Source organism: Empidonax traillii, unplaced genomic scaffold (genome assembly GCF_003031625.1).
Source record: "Empidonax traillii isolate 1590-97213 ecotype Southwest subspecies unplaced genomic scaffold, ASM303162v1 scaffold5:size3517227, whole genome shotgun sequence".
NCBI classification, from domain to species: Eukaryota; Metazoa; Chordata; class Aves; order Passeriformes; family Tyrannidae; genus Empidonax; species Empidonax traillii.
In genome coordinates this window covers 840617-856077 of record NW_020955198.1, presented here as the reverse complement: position 1 = coordinate 856077, position 15461 = coordinate 840617, and the positions used below count along the sequence as shown (strand labels likewise).

The window sequence follows — 15461 nt, the reverse complement described above, 5'->3', positions numbered from 1 at the left end:
TGGGGTTTGTTCCAGCCTTAGAGTTGTGCAGTGCTCATTATATCAGGCTACTAAGGGGGTTACAGCCCACACCCTCCTCTGCACAGGGCCAGTGGGGGGCTGACCCATGCTCAGAGTGCCCACCCTCTCCAATCCTTCTCTTGCAGGTTCGGTCCTACATGCGCCAGGTCCTGGAAGGGATCTGCTACCTGCACCAGCACAGTGTCCTGCACCTGGACATCAAAGTGAGTGCAGGCCTTTACAGAACCCTTCTGCCCTGTGCCCTGAAGGAAGGGCTCCTGGTGCACTGTCAGGGGCTTGGTCCTGCTGTCAGGGAACATTCCTGTATACAGTTGGGAGGCACTGCCCCCAGTGCCAGAGCACTGGGGAAAGCCCCTGCATCCTGCCAAGCTCCACTCTGCTCTGTATTGTTCTGTAGCCAGAAAACCTCCTGATGGCAGATTTGAGCAGCGAGCAGGTCCGGATCTGCGACTTCGGCAATGCACAGGAGCTGACACCTGAGGAGCCACAGTACTGCAAGTATGGCACCCCCGAGTTCGTGGGCCCTGAGATCGTCAACCAGACCCCTGTCTCCAGTGTCACTGACATCTGGTAAGGGTGGCCTTGGGGTGGTTGGTAGGGTCTCTGCTATGTCAGCAGGGACTGCACCCCATAGGGCTCATGATGTGCAGTAACTGTGGTCTCCTCTCCGCAGGCCTGTGGGGGTCATTGCATACCTCTGGTAAGTGCCCTGGTGGGCCTTCATGGGAGAGACGCCCTTCCCATACCCTCACCAGTTCCAGAGCTGAGGATGTGATCATGCACATGAGTCCTTGCAGACTCAGCCTCCTCCCCAGCTGCTCCTGCCTCTGCCCTCCCATTGGCAGCAGGGCTGGGGTGTGAGGTCCTGTCCTCAGTCTCCTGTACTTCTCATGCTGTTTCCCATGTCCCCACGGCCCAATGACAGTGCTTCCTCCTTGGCAGCCTGACGGGGATCTCCCCCTTTGTGGGAGAGAATGACAAGACGACGCTGATGAACATCCGCAACTACAATGTGGCTTTTGAGGAGAGGATGTTCCAGGGGCTCACCCGGGAAGCCAAGGGCTTCGTTATCAAAGTGCTGGTCAACGACAGGCTGTGAGTGCTGCAGGGTCCTCTTTCCCAATCCCCTGCCCCTCCAGCATGAGCCTTGAGCTCAAGGGAAGGTGGAGATCCCTGCACATTGGGATGCCCAAGGGCAAGCTGGCTGCACAGCCCTGCCTGGGTGCAGTACAGGCAACCAGACCCTCTTTGCCCTTACCCTGGCCAAAGTCCCCCAGCCTGGGTGGTTCTCACTCAGTGGTCTCGGTTCACAGGAGACCCAATGCAGAGCAGACCCTGGAGCATCCCTGGTTTAAGGTGAGTTTAGGCAGGGACTAGTGCCAAGCGGCCACGGGGTTCCCTGAGCCTGCTGCAGGCTCCATGGGTCACTGCTGTCCCCTCACCCCACAGACGCTGGCCAAGGGGAAGGTCATCAGCACCGACCACCTCAAGCTCTTCCTCTCCCGTCGGAAATGGCAGGTGAAGGCAGGGGCTGGGGAGCAAGGGAGCGGGCAGGGCTATGTGCTGGGCAAAATGGGGTGATGTGCACCGGCAGGATGATGCCATGCCATGCCATGCCATGCCATGCACCTGGGCTTGATCCAGCCCTCTCTGCCGGCTGCAGCGCTCACAGATCAGCTACAAGTGCAACATGGTGCTGCGGCCGATCCCAGAGCTGCTGGAGGACACATCCAATCACCTCTCCATTGCTGTGCCCCGGCACCTCAAGGAGTCACCACCACTGTCATCCTCATCAGACTCAGATGACCTGGATGAGCTGCCCTTCATCCCCATGCCACACCAGGTGGAGTTCTCTGGCTCTCGCATGTCACTCAATGAGATACCCACGGATGATGAGACCATTGGGCCATCTGAGGGGCTGCAGCCAGAGGGGGAGGTCTCTGCCATGGAGTGGCAGAGCCAGGGCACAGGGAAGCCCGGAGTGTTTCTGGGAAAGCGGCCAAGGGGTGCTGGGCCACGGCGACCATGTGCAGAGGTGGAGGCACCTGGCTCCTCTGATGAAGAAGCACCTGAAGCACAGAAGAGGCCAGAGTACCCTCGCAAAGCCATGAGGAAGGGTTCCAGTCTGGAGTCCCCAGGGAGTGCCCGTCGGGGAGAGCTGAAGAGGGGTGGATCTGCTGACAGCGCCCTGCTGCTCCAACAGTCCCCTAGGACTGAGGAAGGGGCTGGAGTGGTACGGGATTCCCGCCGGGCCCTGGCCAAGGCAGCCTCCATGGAGCTGCCGAGGCGGAAGGTGACCTGGGGGGAGGATGATCACGCCCAGCGCCTAGAGCTGATGCGCCAGCGGCTGCTGCGGGGCAGCTCTGGGGACAGCAAGGTCAGCGGTCTGCGGGGTCCCCTCCTGGAGACCCTGGGGGTTGGCCCTGACAAAAAAGTCCCACGGCCAGGCCGGTTGGAGGCACCAGCAGTGCCACGGCTGGTGCGGGCAGCCTCCAGTGAGGCCACCTCACCACGCCTCCTCCCCTCTGAGGGCCGGCTGCAGAAGAGCAGCTCCTTCAGCCACGGGGATGCCGAGCCTGTTGTCCGGCACCGACGCTCTGGTGCACCCTTGGAGATCCCAGTGGCCTGCCTAGAGGCCCAGCGGCTCAAGGAGTCCCCCTCACTCTCGGCCCTCTCTGATGCTCGGCCCACAGTGACATCAGACACCCCAAGCCCACCAACACCCCCTGCAGCAGAGACCACTGTGCCCCAAGCTCCCCCTGCCAAGGCTGGCTCCGCAAGGAGACGCACCTCTGAGGAACACAGCCAGCCTGGGGCCAGCATGGCTGCTACCACCACGGGGAAGAAGGCCACGGCCAGGGAGCAAGAGAGGTCACCCACAAAGGCTGTTGAACCCAGTGGGGAGGGGACTGCCAGGACGGGAGCACCCATCCCACCACAGCCCTCCACCCCTGGCCCCCAAACCCACATAAAGTCTTCCTATGCCAAGATGATGCAAGCCATGGGAGCCACGCAAGTTGGGGAACCGGCCACTGAGGAGCCCCCACCAACCACCAAGGAGCCCCCACCAACCACCAAGGAGACCCCATCAACCATCAAGGAGACCCCATCAGCCATCAAGGAGACCCCACCAGCCAGCCCTGCAAAACCGCCTACACCAACACCGGCAATGAGGAGGGAGGTGAAGCCCACCGGCTCCTCCAGCTCCCTGGTCATCCAGGACATCGACTCGGAGGAGGTCTTTGAGGCCAAGTTCAAGAGGGGCCGGGAATCATCCCTCACCCGGGGTCTGAAGCTCCTCACCCGCTCCCGCTCTGAGGACCGGCACCTGGCCAGCCCCCCAGTCTCCGATGAGGGCATCTACCGTCCCACACCAGCTGGTGTGCCCCTGGAGCTGCGGAGGGACCGGCCTATTGGGCTGGCAGCCAAGTCCAAGTCAGTACAGGACCTGCATGAGGTGGAGAAGGATAGGGGCTTCTTCCGGAGGATGTCTGTGCTCCTCAAGCGGACCCCACCTGCTGAAAGGAAGAAGAGCATGGGGGAGGATGGAGGCAGCGAGACCCCATCTGGTGGGCGCCGCTTCTCCTGGAGCATGGCCATGGCCAGCTCCAAGGAACGGAGGGACTCTGAGAGCCTCAAGTCAGAGCCAGGGGGTGGTGGGGAGAGTGAGTCCCCGGCGGTAGCCGTGCGGAGGAAGATCAGTGCCACAGTGGAGCGGGTCTCCGCGCGGCTGCGCAGCGTGTCAGATGAGCGGCCAGAGGGCGAGGGGCCCCGAGAGCTTCGTCGAACCAGCTCCGAGGGCGAGAGCTTGAGACCAGGTCCCCCCCCAGCACCCGCACCCTCCTCTGAGTCTCTGCGCTCTGAGGGCAGCACGGGCTCCTCTGCCTCCGCCAAAGGTGAGCGATGAGGGGGGATCCTATGGGAGGCTCCTGCTGGGGACCCATGGCCCAGTCGCTGTGGGCATGGCAGTCATGGGTGCCATGGCTTGGCCCCTCTCTCAGCTGCCCTGGGTGCCCACAGGTGGGGGTGACAGCCAGAAGAGGTCTCGTTGGGAGCGGTGGGGGCTCTCCCGGGGCAAGAAGGAGAAGATGGCCTCACAGCCCAGCATCCCCTCCAGCCTTCTGCAGGAGGAGGCACTTGCCGCTGGCCGGCCACACGCACCCAGTGAATCAGGTAGGTGAAGCCCCAGGATGGGATGGTGGGTGCCTATCCCTGTCCCAGCCTAACCTACCACTCTGCTTTCCAGATTTCCCCCCCATTTTCCACATCAAACTGAAGGACCAGGTGCTGCTGGAGGGCGAGGCACTGACCCTCTGCTGCCTGCCTGCTGGCAGCCCGACCCCCCGGATCCTGTGGATGAAAGGTGGGGGCTGCGTGCATTGTCTCAGTGGGTGGGCTCTAGAGGGACACTGTATCATCTCACTCCTCTGCTCCCCCACAGACAAGAAGTCCCTACAGCCAGACAGTGCACTGAACATTGTCTCCTGCAAGGACGGACGGCAGATGCTCACCATCACCAAGGTCTCCAGGAAGGACGCAGGGCTGTACGAGTGTGCAGCCGCCAACATACTGGGCACGGCCATCAGCTCCTGCACACTGGCTGTGGCACGTAAGGAGGCTGGGGGGACCTCGGGAGACAGAGGTGCTGCCCCATGGGGAAAGAGCACAAGCCAGGCACACACCCCAGGGCTGGGGACCGATTGGAGCAGGTCACTTAAGTTCTGCTCTCTGCATCTGCACCAGACTGGGGCTTTTTGAGAGGGGACAGGTTGGTTTTACGTGAGCACTTCCAGCATCTCTGAGCCCACGTGCTGTTTGTCCTCACATCACAGCAGCTTCTGCCCTGCCCTGCCCTGGCCAGGCACCCTGCCCACCCTGTCTGTCCCCTTGCAGGTCTCCCTGGGCGGCCAGGCACTCCAGAGATCCCCCAGAAGTACAAGAACACGGTGCTGGTACTGTGGAAGCCCGCGGAGAGCAAAGCCCCCTGCACCTACACGCTGGAGCGCAGGCTGGATGGTACGTGGCACTCACTGCCTCTCATCCCCTAGGAGCCACAGCCAGGAAGATGAGCTCACGGGGACACCTAGACAGGACAAAAGTGCCCAATGTCTTGGCTGTCCCCTGTGGCTTGATGGTGTCAAGGATGGGGGACTATGGGCTGCCTCTGTCCCTGGTCTGTCCTGGCCTCATCTTATTCCTTCTCTGGCAGGGGAGCATGAGTGGAAGATTGTCAGCACGGGCATCGTGGACTGCTACTTCAATGTAACAGACCTGCCCCCTGGGAGCACTGCCAGATTTCGGGTGGCTTGTGTCAACAAGGCTGGGCAGGGACCCTACAGCACCCCCTCAGCAAAAGTGCATCTTGAGGCGGCAGGTGAGTGAACCTTGTCTCATGGGGTACAGGGCAGCTGTGGGGCCTCTGGGATGCTTTGGGTGTTCTTGATTCCCAGCGCATCTTCCTCCTCAGTGCTTTGGAAAATTAGGTGCCTCTTACACCCCACTCCTGACTTACCCCCACCTGGCTCATACCTTCCTTTGCTCCCTCAGATGCCCGAGTTGCTCCAGCCAAGGATGTTGCTGTCCCTGTCCACATCCCCGTCCCTGAGAAGGTGGCTTCCAGCCGGTCAACCCAGACACCGGTGGAGCAGCCGGAGCCACTGACAGCAGGGGTCCCCCCAACCACACCACCACGCAAGCACAAGGGAGTGGTACAGAAAACAGCTGGGGATGCACAGGCGGGTGTCCCCCCAGGGATCCCCCAGTCCCCTGCTCCCCATGAGGAGGGTCATCTGCCAGACCCTGAGCTTCCACCTAACATCACTGTCTATGTTCCCCCCGAGCTGATGTTCACCCCTCCTTGGACTGTTGCCTCTCCCCACACAGACACCTCCACACAGGGGTCTGATGCACCCCCCACGGACACTTCCCCTCCATCCCAGGCTCTGTCACCTTCCAAGTCCCCCCCTGCTTCCCCAGTGTCAAGCACCCCCAGTCCAGCCCCTACACCATCTCCCACCCCCAACACTGCACCTGCACGGAAGATGCCTCCCTACATGGTCACCTCCTTTGTCTCCATGCCCCCCACATCACCCCCTGTGCCAGAGCCCACCACCACCACCCCCCCATCCTCCAAGGAGCCCCCAGCTGACAGTGGGGTCCCAGGGGCAAAAGATGGCACAGCACTGCGGCAGGGTGTCCCCCAGAAGCCATACACTTTCTTGGATGAGAAGGCAAGGTGAGTAGCCATGGGATGCGATGCTCTGCCAGGGTTGTTCTGCCCCCAGTGCTCCATGCCAGCGATGCTGAGTGCTGCCTTACGCTGCAGGGGCCGTTTCGGGGTAATTCGTCTGTGCAAGGAGAATGCCACGGGGAAGCACTTCATGGCCAAGATTGTGCCCTATGAGGCAGAGAGGAAGCAGAGCGTGCTGCAGGAGTACGAAATCCTCAAGGCACTGCACCACGAGCGCATCATGGCCCTGCACGAGGCGTACATCACCCCCCGCTACCTGGTGCTCATCTGTGAGAACTGTGCCGGCAAGGAGATCCTCTACAGCATCGTGGACAGGTACGGGTGGGCACAGGCCTGCCGGGGACAGTTGCTGGTACAGGACTGTCCACTGATGCCACTTGCCCCCAGGTTTCGCTACTCAGAGGATGACGTGGTGAGCTACATACTGCAGCTCCTGCAGGGCCTCGAGTACCTGCATGGCCGCCGCATCGTGCACCTCGACATCAAGCCAGACAACATCATCGTCTCAGGCACAAATGCCCTCAAGATCATTGATTTTGGCAGTGCCCAGACCTACAATCCCCTTGTGCTGCGGCAGCTGGGGCGACGTGCTGGCACCCTGGAGTACATGTGTGAGTGGGGCACCTCAGGGGCATCCTGAGGCACATGTGAGGGGTGCAGTGGCATAGGAGTTGGGATGAGGAGAGGGAAGGAACTTGAGCATGCCTATTCCCAAAGATGTGAATGGATGCCCGTGCACTGGGGAGATTGGGAATTGGGAGGAACTGGGTTTTGGGGGGAGCTGGGGGGGTCTGTGAAAGCCACTGGGGTCAGTGGAAGAGTTTGGGAGCTGTGGGGCAGTTGGGATCCCTTTGGAGGTGCTGGGCTCTGTCAGGGTATTGGGATGTCAGGGTATTGGGATGTCAGGGTAGCGTGGGTGTCAGGGAGGGGTGCTGGAGGGTGCAATAGTGGGGTGCTGTGGCTGCTGTGGATGCTTGGCTGCTGTGGGTGTTGGGCATACTGTGTGGGGATGCTGTGGATGCTGGGGATGTGGTGACTTCTGTAGGTGCTGAGAATACTGGGGATGCTGTGGGTGCTGGGGCTACTGCAGCTTCTGGAGGTGCTGGGAGTGGTGTGGATGCTGGGGCTGGTGTCTCAGCATGTATGACAGACCTGCTTCCCTGCCCACAGCGCCAGAGGTGGTGAAGGGGGACCCGGTGGGCTCCGCAGCAGATGTCTGGGGCGTTGGTGTCCTCACTTACATCATGTAAGAGAAGGGGCTGGGGAACAAGCACCTTGAAGTGTAGTCAGCCCCACTCAGGGCTTGGTGCCATGGGGGACACCAAGCTGATTGTGGGCTGAGGGATGCTGTAGCCCAGCAGACCCTTCACAGCTGGACATGGGGATGGAGACACCCTGGGTAGCTGTGGCTGTTCTAAACCAGGGAAGGGGGAGGGAGGGTTATGCGCAAGGGGACTTTCTGCTGCTGTCCCCCAGCCCATGCCACCCCCTCCACCATCACAGGCTCAGCGGGCGGTCACCATTCTTTGAACTGGATCCCATCGAGACGGAGAACCGCATACTGGCAGGGCGCTTTGATGCCTTCAGGCTGTACCCAAATGTCTCACAGACTGCTGCCCTCTTCATCCGCAAGGTCCTCACTGTCCACCCTTGGTGAGTGCCTGGCCCAGCCAGGGAGGACATGAGGCCCCAGACTGTGCCTGTGACCAAGCCAACTCCTTGCCACACAGGACCCCTCCAGACATCATCAGTGGGACCCTGTGGTCCATCCCTGCTTCTGGAGAGGTCTGGGATCTCCTGAGCCCAGGGCCCTGGAGTCCATCCCTGATCTTGGCAGTGGATGTCTGCCCCTGCTGGGATCCCTAAGCCTTGCAGGGCAGGGGTGGTGGCTGGGTTTAGGGGGTGGAGCGTCAGTGGGCACACTGCAGTTCCTGACGCAGAGCTGGCTCTGCCCCAGGAGCCGCCCCACGGTGAAGGACTGCTTTGCCAATGCCTGGCTTCAGGATGCCTACCTGATGAAGCTGCGCCGCCAGACCCTGACCTTCACCACCAACCGTCTCAAGGAATTTCTGGTGGATCACCAGCGGCGCCGTGGTGAGGCCGTCACCAAGCACAAGGTCTTACTCCGCTCCTACCAGGGCGGACAGCCACCAGGGCCACAGTAGCTGGTGCCTCGGCCACAGCCATGAGGGGCCGAGGAGCCAGAGGAACATTCCATGGGCCGCAGTACGGGGCGGCTGAGGAGGAGCCAGGACGCGACGGGATGAGTCCATGGACCTCGTGTGCTGCTGCCAGGGACAATGGTGGCCAGCATAATTTTGGCAGTGCCAATGGAGAGGAGGTGCTGCCCCAGCCAGACCAGCAGTGGGGTCCGGCAGTGGGCGGGTGGTGGGGAAGCCTTGCTGCAAGGAACAGAGAATGTGGCAGAGGGTCAGGAGAAGAATGGGATGCAGACAGTGGGGAAAGGGAAGCCCCAGGTGGGAGGGGGAGAGCTGCCAGCATGTCAGCCAGCTCTGGCTGCGCAGGCCCCATCAGCCGTGTGCCTTACACCGCAGCCTGCAGCGGCCTCCAGCCACGGCGTGCGGGTCCCTGTGCTCCGCCCAGTTTGCACACCAGCACCCAAGGACTGAGGTTGCTCCAGTGGTTTCTGTAGAGAAGGGCCTGCTCACACCTCCCTGCCAAGCGGCACAGCCCCAGTCCTTATGGCTGGGAGCAGAGACTACGAGGCCCCCACCTTCTACTCCTCCCAGCCCTGGTCCTGGTGAGCGGGTTTGGGGCCCCAGGACCAATGCCGGTGCCTTCCTTGGGGCTGTAAGCTGTGCCCCAGGCCAGGGCGGGGGACTGGCAGGCACTCTCTCTTCGCAGGGGGGCACCCAGGTGCCACGCACACCTCCTGCGTCTGCTCAGGCCCATGCTGCTCGTGCTCTGCCCACCCAGCTCTGGACCTTGCCCTGTACCCCACTGCCAGCCTGCCCACCTGTCCCCCGACTCTTCACCCCTCCCATCTGATCCCGAGGTGCCTTGCCAAGCCCTGTGTCCCCTCCCCACTCCTCCCCAGCTGGTGGCACGATGCTGCAGCATGGTCTGGGTGCCCTGAGCAGGTGGACAGGGGCAGTGGTTGGGTACTCCCCTTCCAGATGCTGCTGTAGTGATAGGCCTTTATTTATTGACTTTGGGGAGAAGACATCTGCCTATTCCCATCCCCACCCCTGTTCCCTTGTCTCTGCCGGGCTCTGGAGTTGCCAATGTCCCCATGGTTTGGAGCAAGCAATGTGCCAGAGCAGCAATAAAGACCCTGAGCAGCCCCTCCAGTCTGAGTGCCTTGCTGGGGGCAACTGTGGGAGTTGGAAGTGCAGACCCTGGTACCTCAGGAGAAGAGGGTTCTGAGGCCAGGAAGGCTTCCAGGTGGGGCTGGGCTAGGAATAGTATTCGAAACCTGGTGAAGAAGGCAGGGAAGCTGCAAAGTACTGGGATGAGCGCAGGGGAGCTGATTCACATAGCCCTCACGTCATGGAGCGAAAATATGGGGTGTCAGAGGGCCCAACATGGCTGGGACAGTGAGACAGCAGGGCTGGGCTCCTGCTGGGGACACAGTGGGTGCTGGTGAGGGATCCGATGCCTGGCTATAAATACCCACTGCCCATATGAGGCCGGGCCGTGTCGGCAGGGGCTGCTCTGGTTACAGCCCGCCGGCCCCCCCCGCTGCCCCTCGCTGCACCCACCGTCCCCTCGGTGCTGTGACTGCCGCTGTGGGCGCGGGCACACGGTACAGCCTCGTGCCTGCAGGCTGTCACACGCTCCCCCGACACGCACACGAGCTCATATGCCTGTGCGCGTCGCACACCCGTGTGCCCAAGGGCGTGTCAGAGCCCACGGTGTTCCCGCATCGCACACGGACGCTCTGGGGCACACGCACGGGCACAGCAGCTCCCTCGTACCCTCACGCTGCCCTGCGCACACCAACACACGGAGCCGCTCCCCGCACACCCGCAGGGCCCCGCGAACACCCGCACGGGCAGCGCCGCTCCCGCACACACCCGCAGGGCTCCGCACAGCCCCCGCGGGCGCCCCCTGGCGGTCGCGGGCGGCCCCTGCAGCCCCGCCTGGCGCTGACGTGTCGCAGCCACGTGCGCGGAAGCGGCAGCGGGGCCGGGCCGGGGGTGCGGGGTGAGGTGCGGGGCCGGAGGTCAGTGCGGGGCTGGAGGTCAGTGCGGGGCCGGAGGTCGGCGCGGGATCATCAGAGCGGAGCGGAGCCGTGATGCCGCTCAAGGCCGTCATCCTCATCGGGGGCCCGCAAAAGGGTAAGTGCGCGGGCCCCGCCGGGCGCCCCGCCGGCGCAGCGCCCCGCCGACCCCGCTCTGCTCCGCAGGGACTCGGTTCCGGCCGCTGTCCTTCGAGGTGCCCAAGCCGCTCTTCCCCGTGGCCGGTGTGCCCATGGTGCAGCACCACATCGAAGCTTGCGCCAAGGTACGGGAGGCCGGGGGGTCGGGGCTGGGGCCGTGGAGCTGAGGGCCACGCTTTCCACTCTGCTCCCTCCCTTCGTCCCTCTCCAGGTGCCCGGCATGAAGGAGATCCTGCTGATGGGCTTCTACCAGCCCCACGAGGCCCTCAGCCGCTTTCTGGTGTCGGCACAGCAGGAGTTCAAGATCCCCATCAGGTGGGCAGGAGCTCTCGCGCCCCCAGGGCACAAACAGTGGCACAGCCTGGCTCGGTCCCTCACCTGCCTTCCCCAGCCTGGCAGCCCCCAGCCAGCGCTCGGTCATTAGGTAGGTGGGCTCTGTCCCACCATATGTAGGCACAGCTGGCCTCCCGTGTTAGTTCCATCACCTTTCCATTGCCTTGGGCCCTGCCCTGGCTGGTTGGTGCTCCAGAGATACCTCTCTAGCCCAGCTCTAAGCTGCCGTGGCCTCCTTCTGTGCAATGTCCATGTGAGCCCCATTGCTGCATGGCAGGGTTACATCTCTTCAGACTCTCCCAACCCTTTCTGGCCTTGGTGCCCGTTGATGCCACCAAGCACCTGCTTCCCTAAGCCCTTGCTTTTCCCTACTTGGCTCACAGGTATCTCCAGGAGTATGCAGCACTGGGCACGGGTGGTGGCATCTATCACTTCCGAGACCAGATCCTGTCAGGTGGTGCTGAGGCCTTCTTTGTCCTCAATGCAGACGTGTGCTCAGAGTTCCCCTTACAGGAGATGCTGGAGTTCCGGCAGCAGCATGGGGACATGCACAGCTTTGTCATTCTGGGTACCACAGTGAGTGGCAGTGTTGGGGAGCAGAAGAGCTGCAGTGCTCTGCCATGGGCTTAGAAGCCAGCAGCTCTTGTGGTGGGTGGGTCCTGGGCTGTGAGCTTTGGGTTTCATCTGCTCTTCATCCACATGCCCGCTGCTCCACCTTGCTTCATAGGCCAACAGGACACAGGCACTGAATTACGGCTGTATCGTGGCGAACGCAGACACGCAGGAGGTACTGGAGGGCCTCAGAGAGCTGAGCACAGCGTGGGCAGCGGGTGCTGCGCTGCCTGCGTGGGCGCATGTTCCCAGCGCGACACAGAGGGTGTGACGCTGGGCGTGGGGGCTGCACCCCAGGATTCACCTCTCTTCTCTTGCCTCCAGGTCCAACACTACGTGGAGAAGCCCAGCACATTTGTCAGTGAGATCATCAACTGCGGCATCTACCTCTTCACACCTGCCATCTTCCAGCATATTGGCGAGGTGTTCCAGAGGAACCAGCAGGAGCTAGCACTGTGAGTGCCTCACTCTGCTCTGCGTCCCTCCCACCCCACTGCTTCCCAGGGCTGCAGCGACACACTCATCCTCCATTCTTTCTCTATCTTTTCTCCTCCTCTGCCATCACTCACTTGTTTCCTGGTCCTGCACCAGCTGTCCTTACCTTGGGTAAGTTTCCCTCTGTGTCTGCACTGGCTGCTCTCTGGGCTGGATCATTCCTAGTGATGATGCATGCTTCCCCCCTTCTTCCAGCCTGCTCTTTTCTCTGCTCCCCTCCTGGCCAGCTTGAAACTCCCCTTCTCCCTTCCTCTCCTCCCACCCCATTTTCATTCAGCTCTGGACAAGGGGCTGAGCAAGCCTTTCACCTGGGAATGCTCTGCTCCCCTCTCCAGCTTTTTGCACCAGCCAGCCTGTCACCTGTCATCTATGCCACCACCAAAGCTAAACTCCAGCTGTGCCAGGCTCTGGACTGGGGACAGGATCGTACACCCACATGGACTGGGTGGGGCTCTTGCACCATCAACTTCTGGCTCAGAGCTTATTTTGGCTGGCAGAGCCCCATCCCTCAGCTGCTCTGGTGCTCAGTGGAACTGTCCCAGCCTAGCCCCATGGTTGGCTCTCTCCCCACCTTTGGGGAGAAGTGCATGGCTAGGTAGGAATCTGGGTTTATCAGAGCCCCTGGATTTGGGGAGGGTATCTCTGCCAAGGTCCTTGGCCAAGGCCATGACTGAGGTGGGTGTCTAACAGGACTCTTTCTTGCAGAGAGGAAAGCTCCAATGGCTGGCAGCGTGCAGAAGTGATCCGGCTAGAGCAGGACGTTTTTACAGCACTGGCTGGGAGTGGCAAACTCTATGTCTACAAAACTGATGGCTTCTGGAGCCAGATCAAGTCAGCTGGGTAAGGGCTGAAGCTACAGTTGGTGCAGCAGGAGCATCAAGTGATCCATATGAGGGATGGGAGAGGAAGGTGCTCAGGCAGGGCCCTGGGGGTAGGTGGGCAGTACTGATTTTGGATCCTCCTCCTCTGCCCTGGTAGTGCCAGAGTGACAATAACAATCTTTTGCTTTTCCTTCTCCAGCTCTGCTATCTATGCCAGCCGCCTTTATCTGAACCAGTACAGCAAAAGCCACCCCGAGAGACTGGCTCAGAACAAACCTGGAGGCCCTGTCATCCGAGGTACCTTTCTGACTCGCTAACGCCTTTGGGGCTGCCTTGGGAGGCAGTGGGACCTATGAGCAGGATCTCCCCTGATCCAAGAGGCTCCTGTGAGCTGCCTTCCCTGACACCACTGCCTTGTGTTGCAGGGAATGTGTACATCCACCCAACAGCTTCCGTTGACAGTACTGCAGTGGTGAGTGCAGGCTGGGGGAGCCCTGGAGCAGGGAGATGCTCAGGGGTGCCAAGGGCATTATTGTCCTCCTTGTCCTCATCACCTCCCTCTGTCCTCACAGTTGGGCCCCAATGTCTCCATTGGGGAGGGTGTGTCAGTGGGAGCTGGTGTTCGTGTGCGAGAGTCCATTGTCCTGCACGGCGCCTCACTCCACGTAAGTAGGATTTGCCTGAGGGAGTGGGTATTAACCCCCACTTCTTTCAGGGAGGCAGCAGCACCCTGCCTCCCCCTTTCCTTCACCCCAGGACCACACCTGTGTCCTCAATACTATTGTGGGCTGGGATAGCACCATTGGGCGCTGGGCCCGGGTGGAAGGAACGCCCAGTGACCCCAACCCCAACGATCCCTATGCCAAGATCGACAGTGAGACCCTTTTCCGGGATGGACGCCTCACACCATCCATCACAATCCTGGGTACGTCCCTGCTGCACTGAATGGCTGTGGCCCTGCTCAGCGAGGCAGTCCCTCCCCTCCTGTTAACCCCCTTGCATTGTCCCCGCAGGCTGCAGTGTCACCATCCCTGCTGAGGTCGTTATTCTCAACTCCATTGTCCTTCCTCACAAGGAGTTGAGCCGCAGCTACAAAAACCAGATTATCCTGTGAGTCAGGGGTCAGCACCAGCCACCCACTCCCTGCTCTGCCCTACAACGGGAGCCTGTGCCCTCCTGGGAGGTTCTCAGTACCTCTAAAGGAGTAGGTACAGGCCAGGAGCCCTGCAAGTGCCTGACTACTGCTCCAGACAGACATTAAAGCTGGTGAGCATCAGCCTCGCTGCTTCTCTTGCAGCCCAGGGACCAGCCCTGGGCCAGGGTGAAGGCTTCAGGTACAGCACGTGGCCCTGGCACGAGCCTGCATACTTGTGCAGGGAGTACTTATTGCCTGCAGTGTTGTGGGTCTAATTTTGGGTTTTTCTCTACCAAGGGGCACTAACATCCCCACCTTGCCACTCCTCACCAGTCTTTCCCTTCATTTGCTGTCTGCGTCTCCCTGGAAGGTCTTGGCCCACCTTAGAGACCAGGGAGCTTTGAATGTGCCTGTCCTGTGTAGGCAGCTTACACACAGGAGCCAGCTGGGAGGCTTTTGATTTCATCAGTGTGATTGCAACTGACTGAGCTGGGCTCCTGCCTACTGCTAGGAAAACAAGGCCAAGCTGTCCTAAGGGCATTGGCACATAAGGGCTGGGTTGGACTGGCAGGCTGCTGGCCCTGGAGGGAACTGCAAGAGCACCCCTTCCCCTAGCACGGCCTCTTCCCCCATGGGCTCAGTGCAAGCCAGAAGAGCTGCCAGCCTTGCCAAGCCTGCTTTTGTCAGGCTGAGACCTGTGCCTGCTGCTTAGGCAGGGCTCAGAGTGATGGCAGCAAAACTCTGCCACCCTGCTGGGTTAACAGCATCTTTCACACCAGCATGGCTGCAGGTTGGGGGGCTCACTGCTTGTCTCCCTTTTGCACCAGCCACATTCACAGGGCACCAGAGCAATCAACTTACATGTGCAGAGGTGGCAGAGATCTAGCACCTCGCTTTGTCTCAAAAACCTGATTTTATTGAAGCACAGGCTCTCTACACTAACCAACACTGCCCTATATCCATTTACCCCTGTTTTTGAGCTCTGTGCTAAAGCCCTGCACTCCACCCAGGGCCCCATCCTGCCTCTCACCTTCAGTGAGGTGCCACATTAGGTATTCTCCATTCATCCAGTACCACCCCAGCTCGATGGATTTGCAGTAAATCCTTGCTCCCAGCCCTGTGCCTTCCTGTGCCAGTTCTCCTGTGGTCCTGGGCGGGGATTAGCTGTTCCCTGGCTTTAAGCACATTAAACTCCTTCAGTTTTGCCTCTGCCTTGGATGTGTTAATTTCCTTGCCCTCTGGTGTACACTCCTGCGCTGGGGAAAACTGAGCCAAAGTACTTGCTTTCAGGATTGTACATGAATTTTCTCCCATGTACCACATCTGGTCTGGCTTTTAGTAGGTACAAAGGTTTATCAGCTGCTGGATGTGACCCTGGGGCAGTTCTCAGCCCTGTTGTGTAATGCCCCTTTCCCCTATGTTCCCCCTTGCACAGAGCTGGGAGATGAGCTC

At 60.8% G+C, this 15461-nt stretch overlaps 2 protein-coding genes across 7 annotated transcripts in view; both read left to right on the top strand.

Annotated features, from left to right (window-relative positions):
* Positions 1-8947, top strand: part of SPEG (striated muscle enriched protein kinase) — a 37924-nt gene extending 28977 nt beyond the window's left edge. For all 3 annotated transcript variants that reach the window (XM_027878734.1, XM_027878746.1, XM_027878741.1), the window contains 18 exons: positions 147-224; positions 419-591; positions 695-721; positions 964-1116; positions 1335-1377; positions 1471-1539; positions 1685-3917; positions 4042-4194; positions 4268-4384; positions 4463-4630; positions 4915-5037; positions 5231-5395; positions 5569-6256; positions 6347-6586; positions 6659-6882; positions 7442-7517; positions 7775-7924; positions 8229-8947. In XM_027878734.1, the coding sequence (XP_027734535.1) occupies positions 147-224; positions 419-591; positions 695-721; positions 964-1116; positions 1335-1377; positions 1471-1539; positions 1685-3917; positions 4042-4194; positions 4268-4384; positions 4463-4630; positions 4915-5037; positions 5231-5395; positions 5569-6256; positions 6347-6586; positions 6659-6882; positions 7442-7517; positions 7775-7924; positions 8229-8436 (5088 nt within the window). In that variant the 3' untranslated portion in view covers positions 8437-8947. The remainder of the gene's footprint in view (positions 1-146; positions 225-418; positions 592-694; positions 722-963; positions 1117-1334; positions 1378-1470; positions 1540-1684; positions 3918-4041; positions 4195-4267; positions 4385-4462; positions 4631-4914; positions 5038-5230; positions 5396-5568; positions 6257-6346; positions 6587-6658; positions 6883-7441; positions 7518-7774; positions 7925-8228) is intronic.
* Positions 8948-10341: 1394 nt separating this feature from the next.
* Positions 10342-15221, top strand: GMPPA (GDP-mannose pyrophosphorylase A). Of its 4 annotated transcripts, XM_027878704.1 has the most exons (14): positions 10342-10475; positions 10515-10572; positions 10641-10738; positions 10825-10928; positions 11330-11522; positions 11674-11733; positions 11883-12013; positions 12150-12164; positions 12759-12893; positions 13074-13171; positions 13300-13346; positions 13447-13539; positions 13631-13799; positions 13888-15221. In XM_027878704.1, exons 2-14 carry the CDS (start codon positions 10530-10532, stop codon positions 13986-13988), a joined length of 1287 nt encoding a protein of 428 aa, XP_027734505.1. In that variant the 5' UTR covers positions 10342-10475; positions 10515-10529; the 3' UTR covers positions 13989-15221. The 4 variants fall into 4 exon arrangements, with proteins under 4 accessions (XP_027734505.1, XP_027734495.1, XP_027734514.1 ...); XM_027878694.1 differs by having other exon boundaries at positions 10470-10572; XM_027878713.1 differs by lacking the exon at positions 12150-12164 and having other exon boundaries at positions 10470-10572.
* The last annotated feature ends 240 nt before the right edge of the window (positions 15222-15461 follow it).

Excerpts from the sequence above, each read along its gene's own strand:
- GMPPA (XM_027878704.1), top strand. The coding sequence starts at position 10,530 with ATGCCGCTCAAGGCCGTCATCCTCATCGGGGGCCCGCAAAAGG. Across the intron at positions 10,573-10,640 it reads CATCGGGGGCCCGCAAAAGG|GGACTCGGTTCCGGCCGCTG; the intron begins GTAAGTGCGCGG and ends TCTGCTCCGCAG. Across the intron at positions 11,734-11,882 it reads CGAACGCAGACACGCAGGAG|GTCCAACACTACGTGGAGAA; the intron begins GTACTGGAGGGC and ends TCTTGCCTCCAG.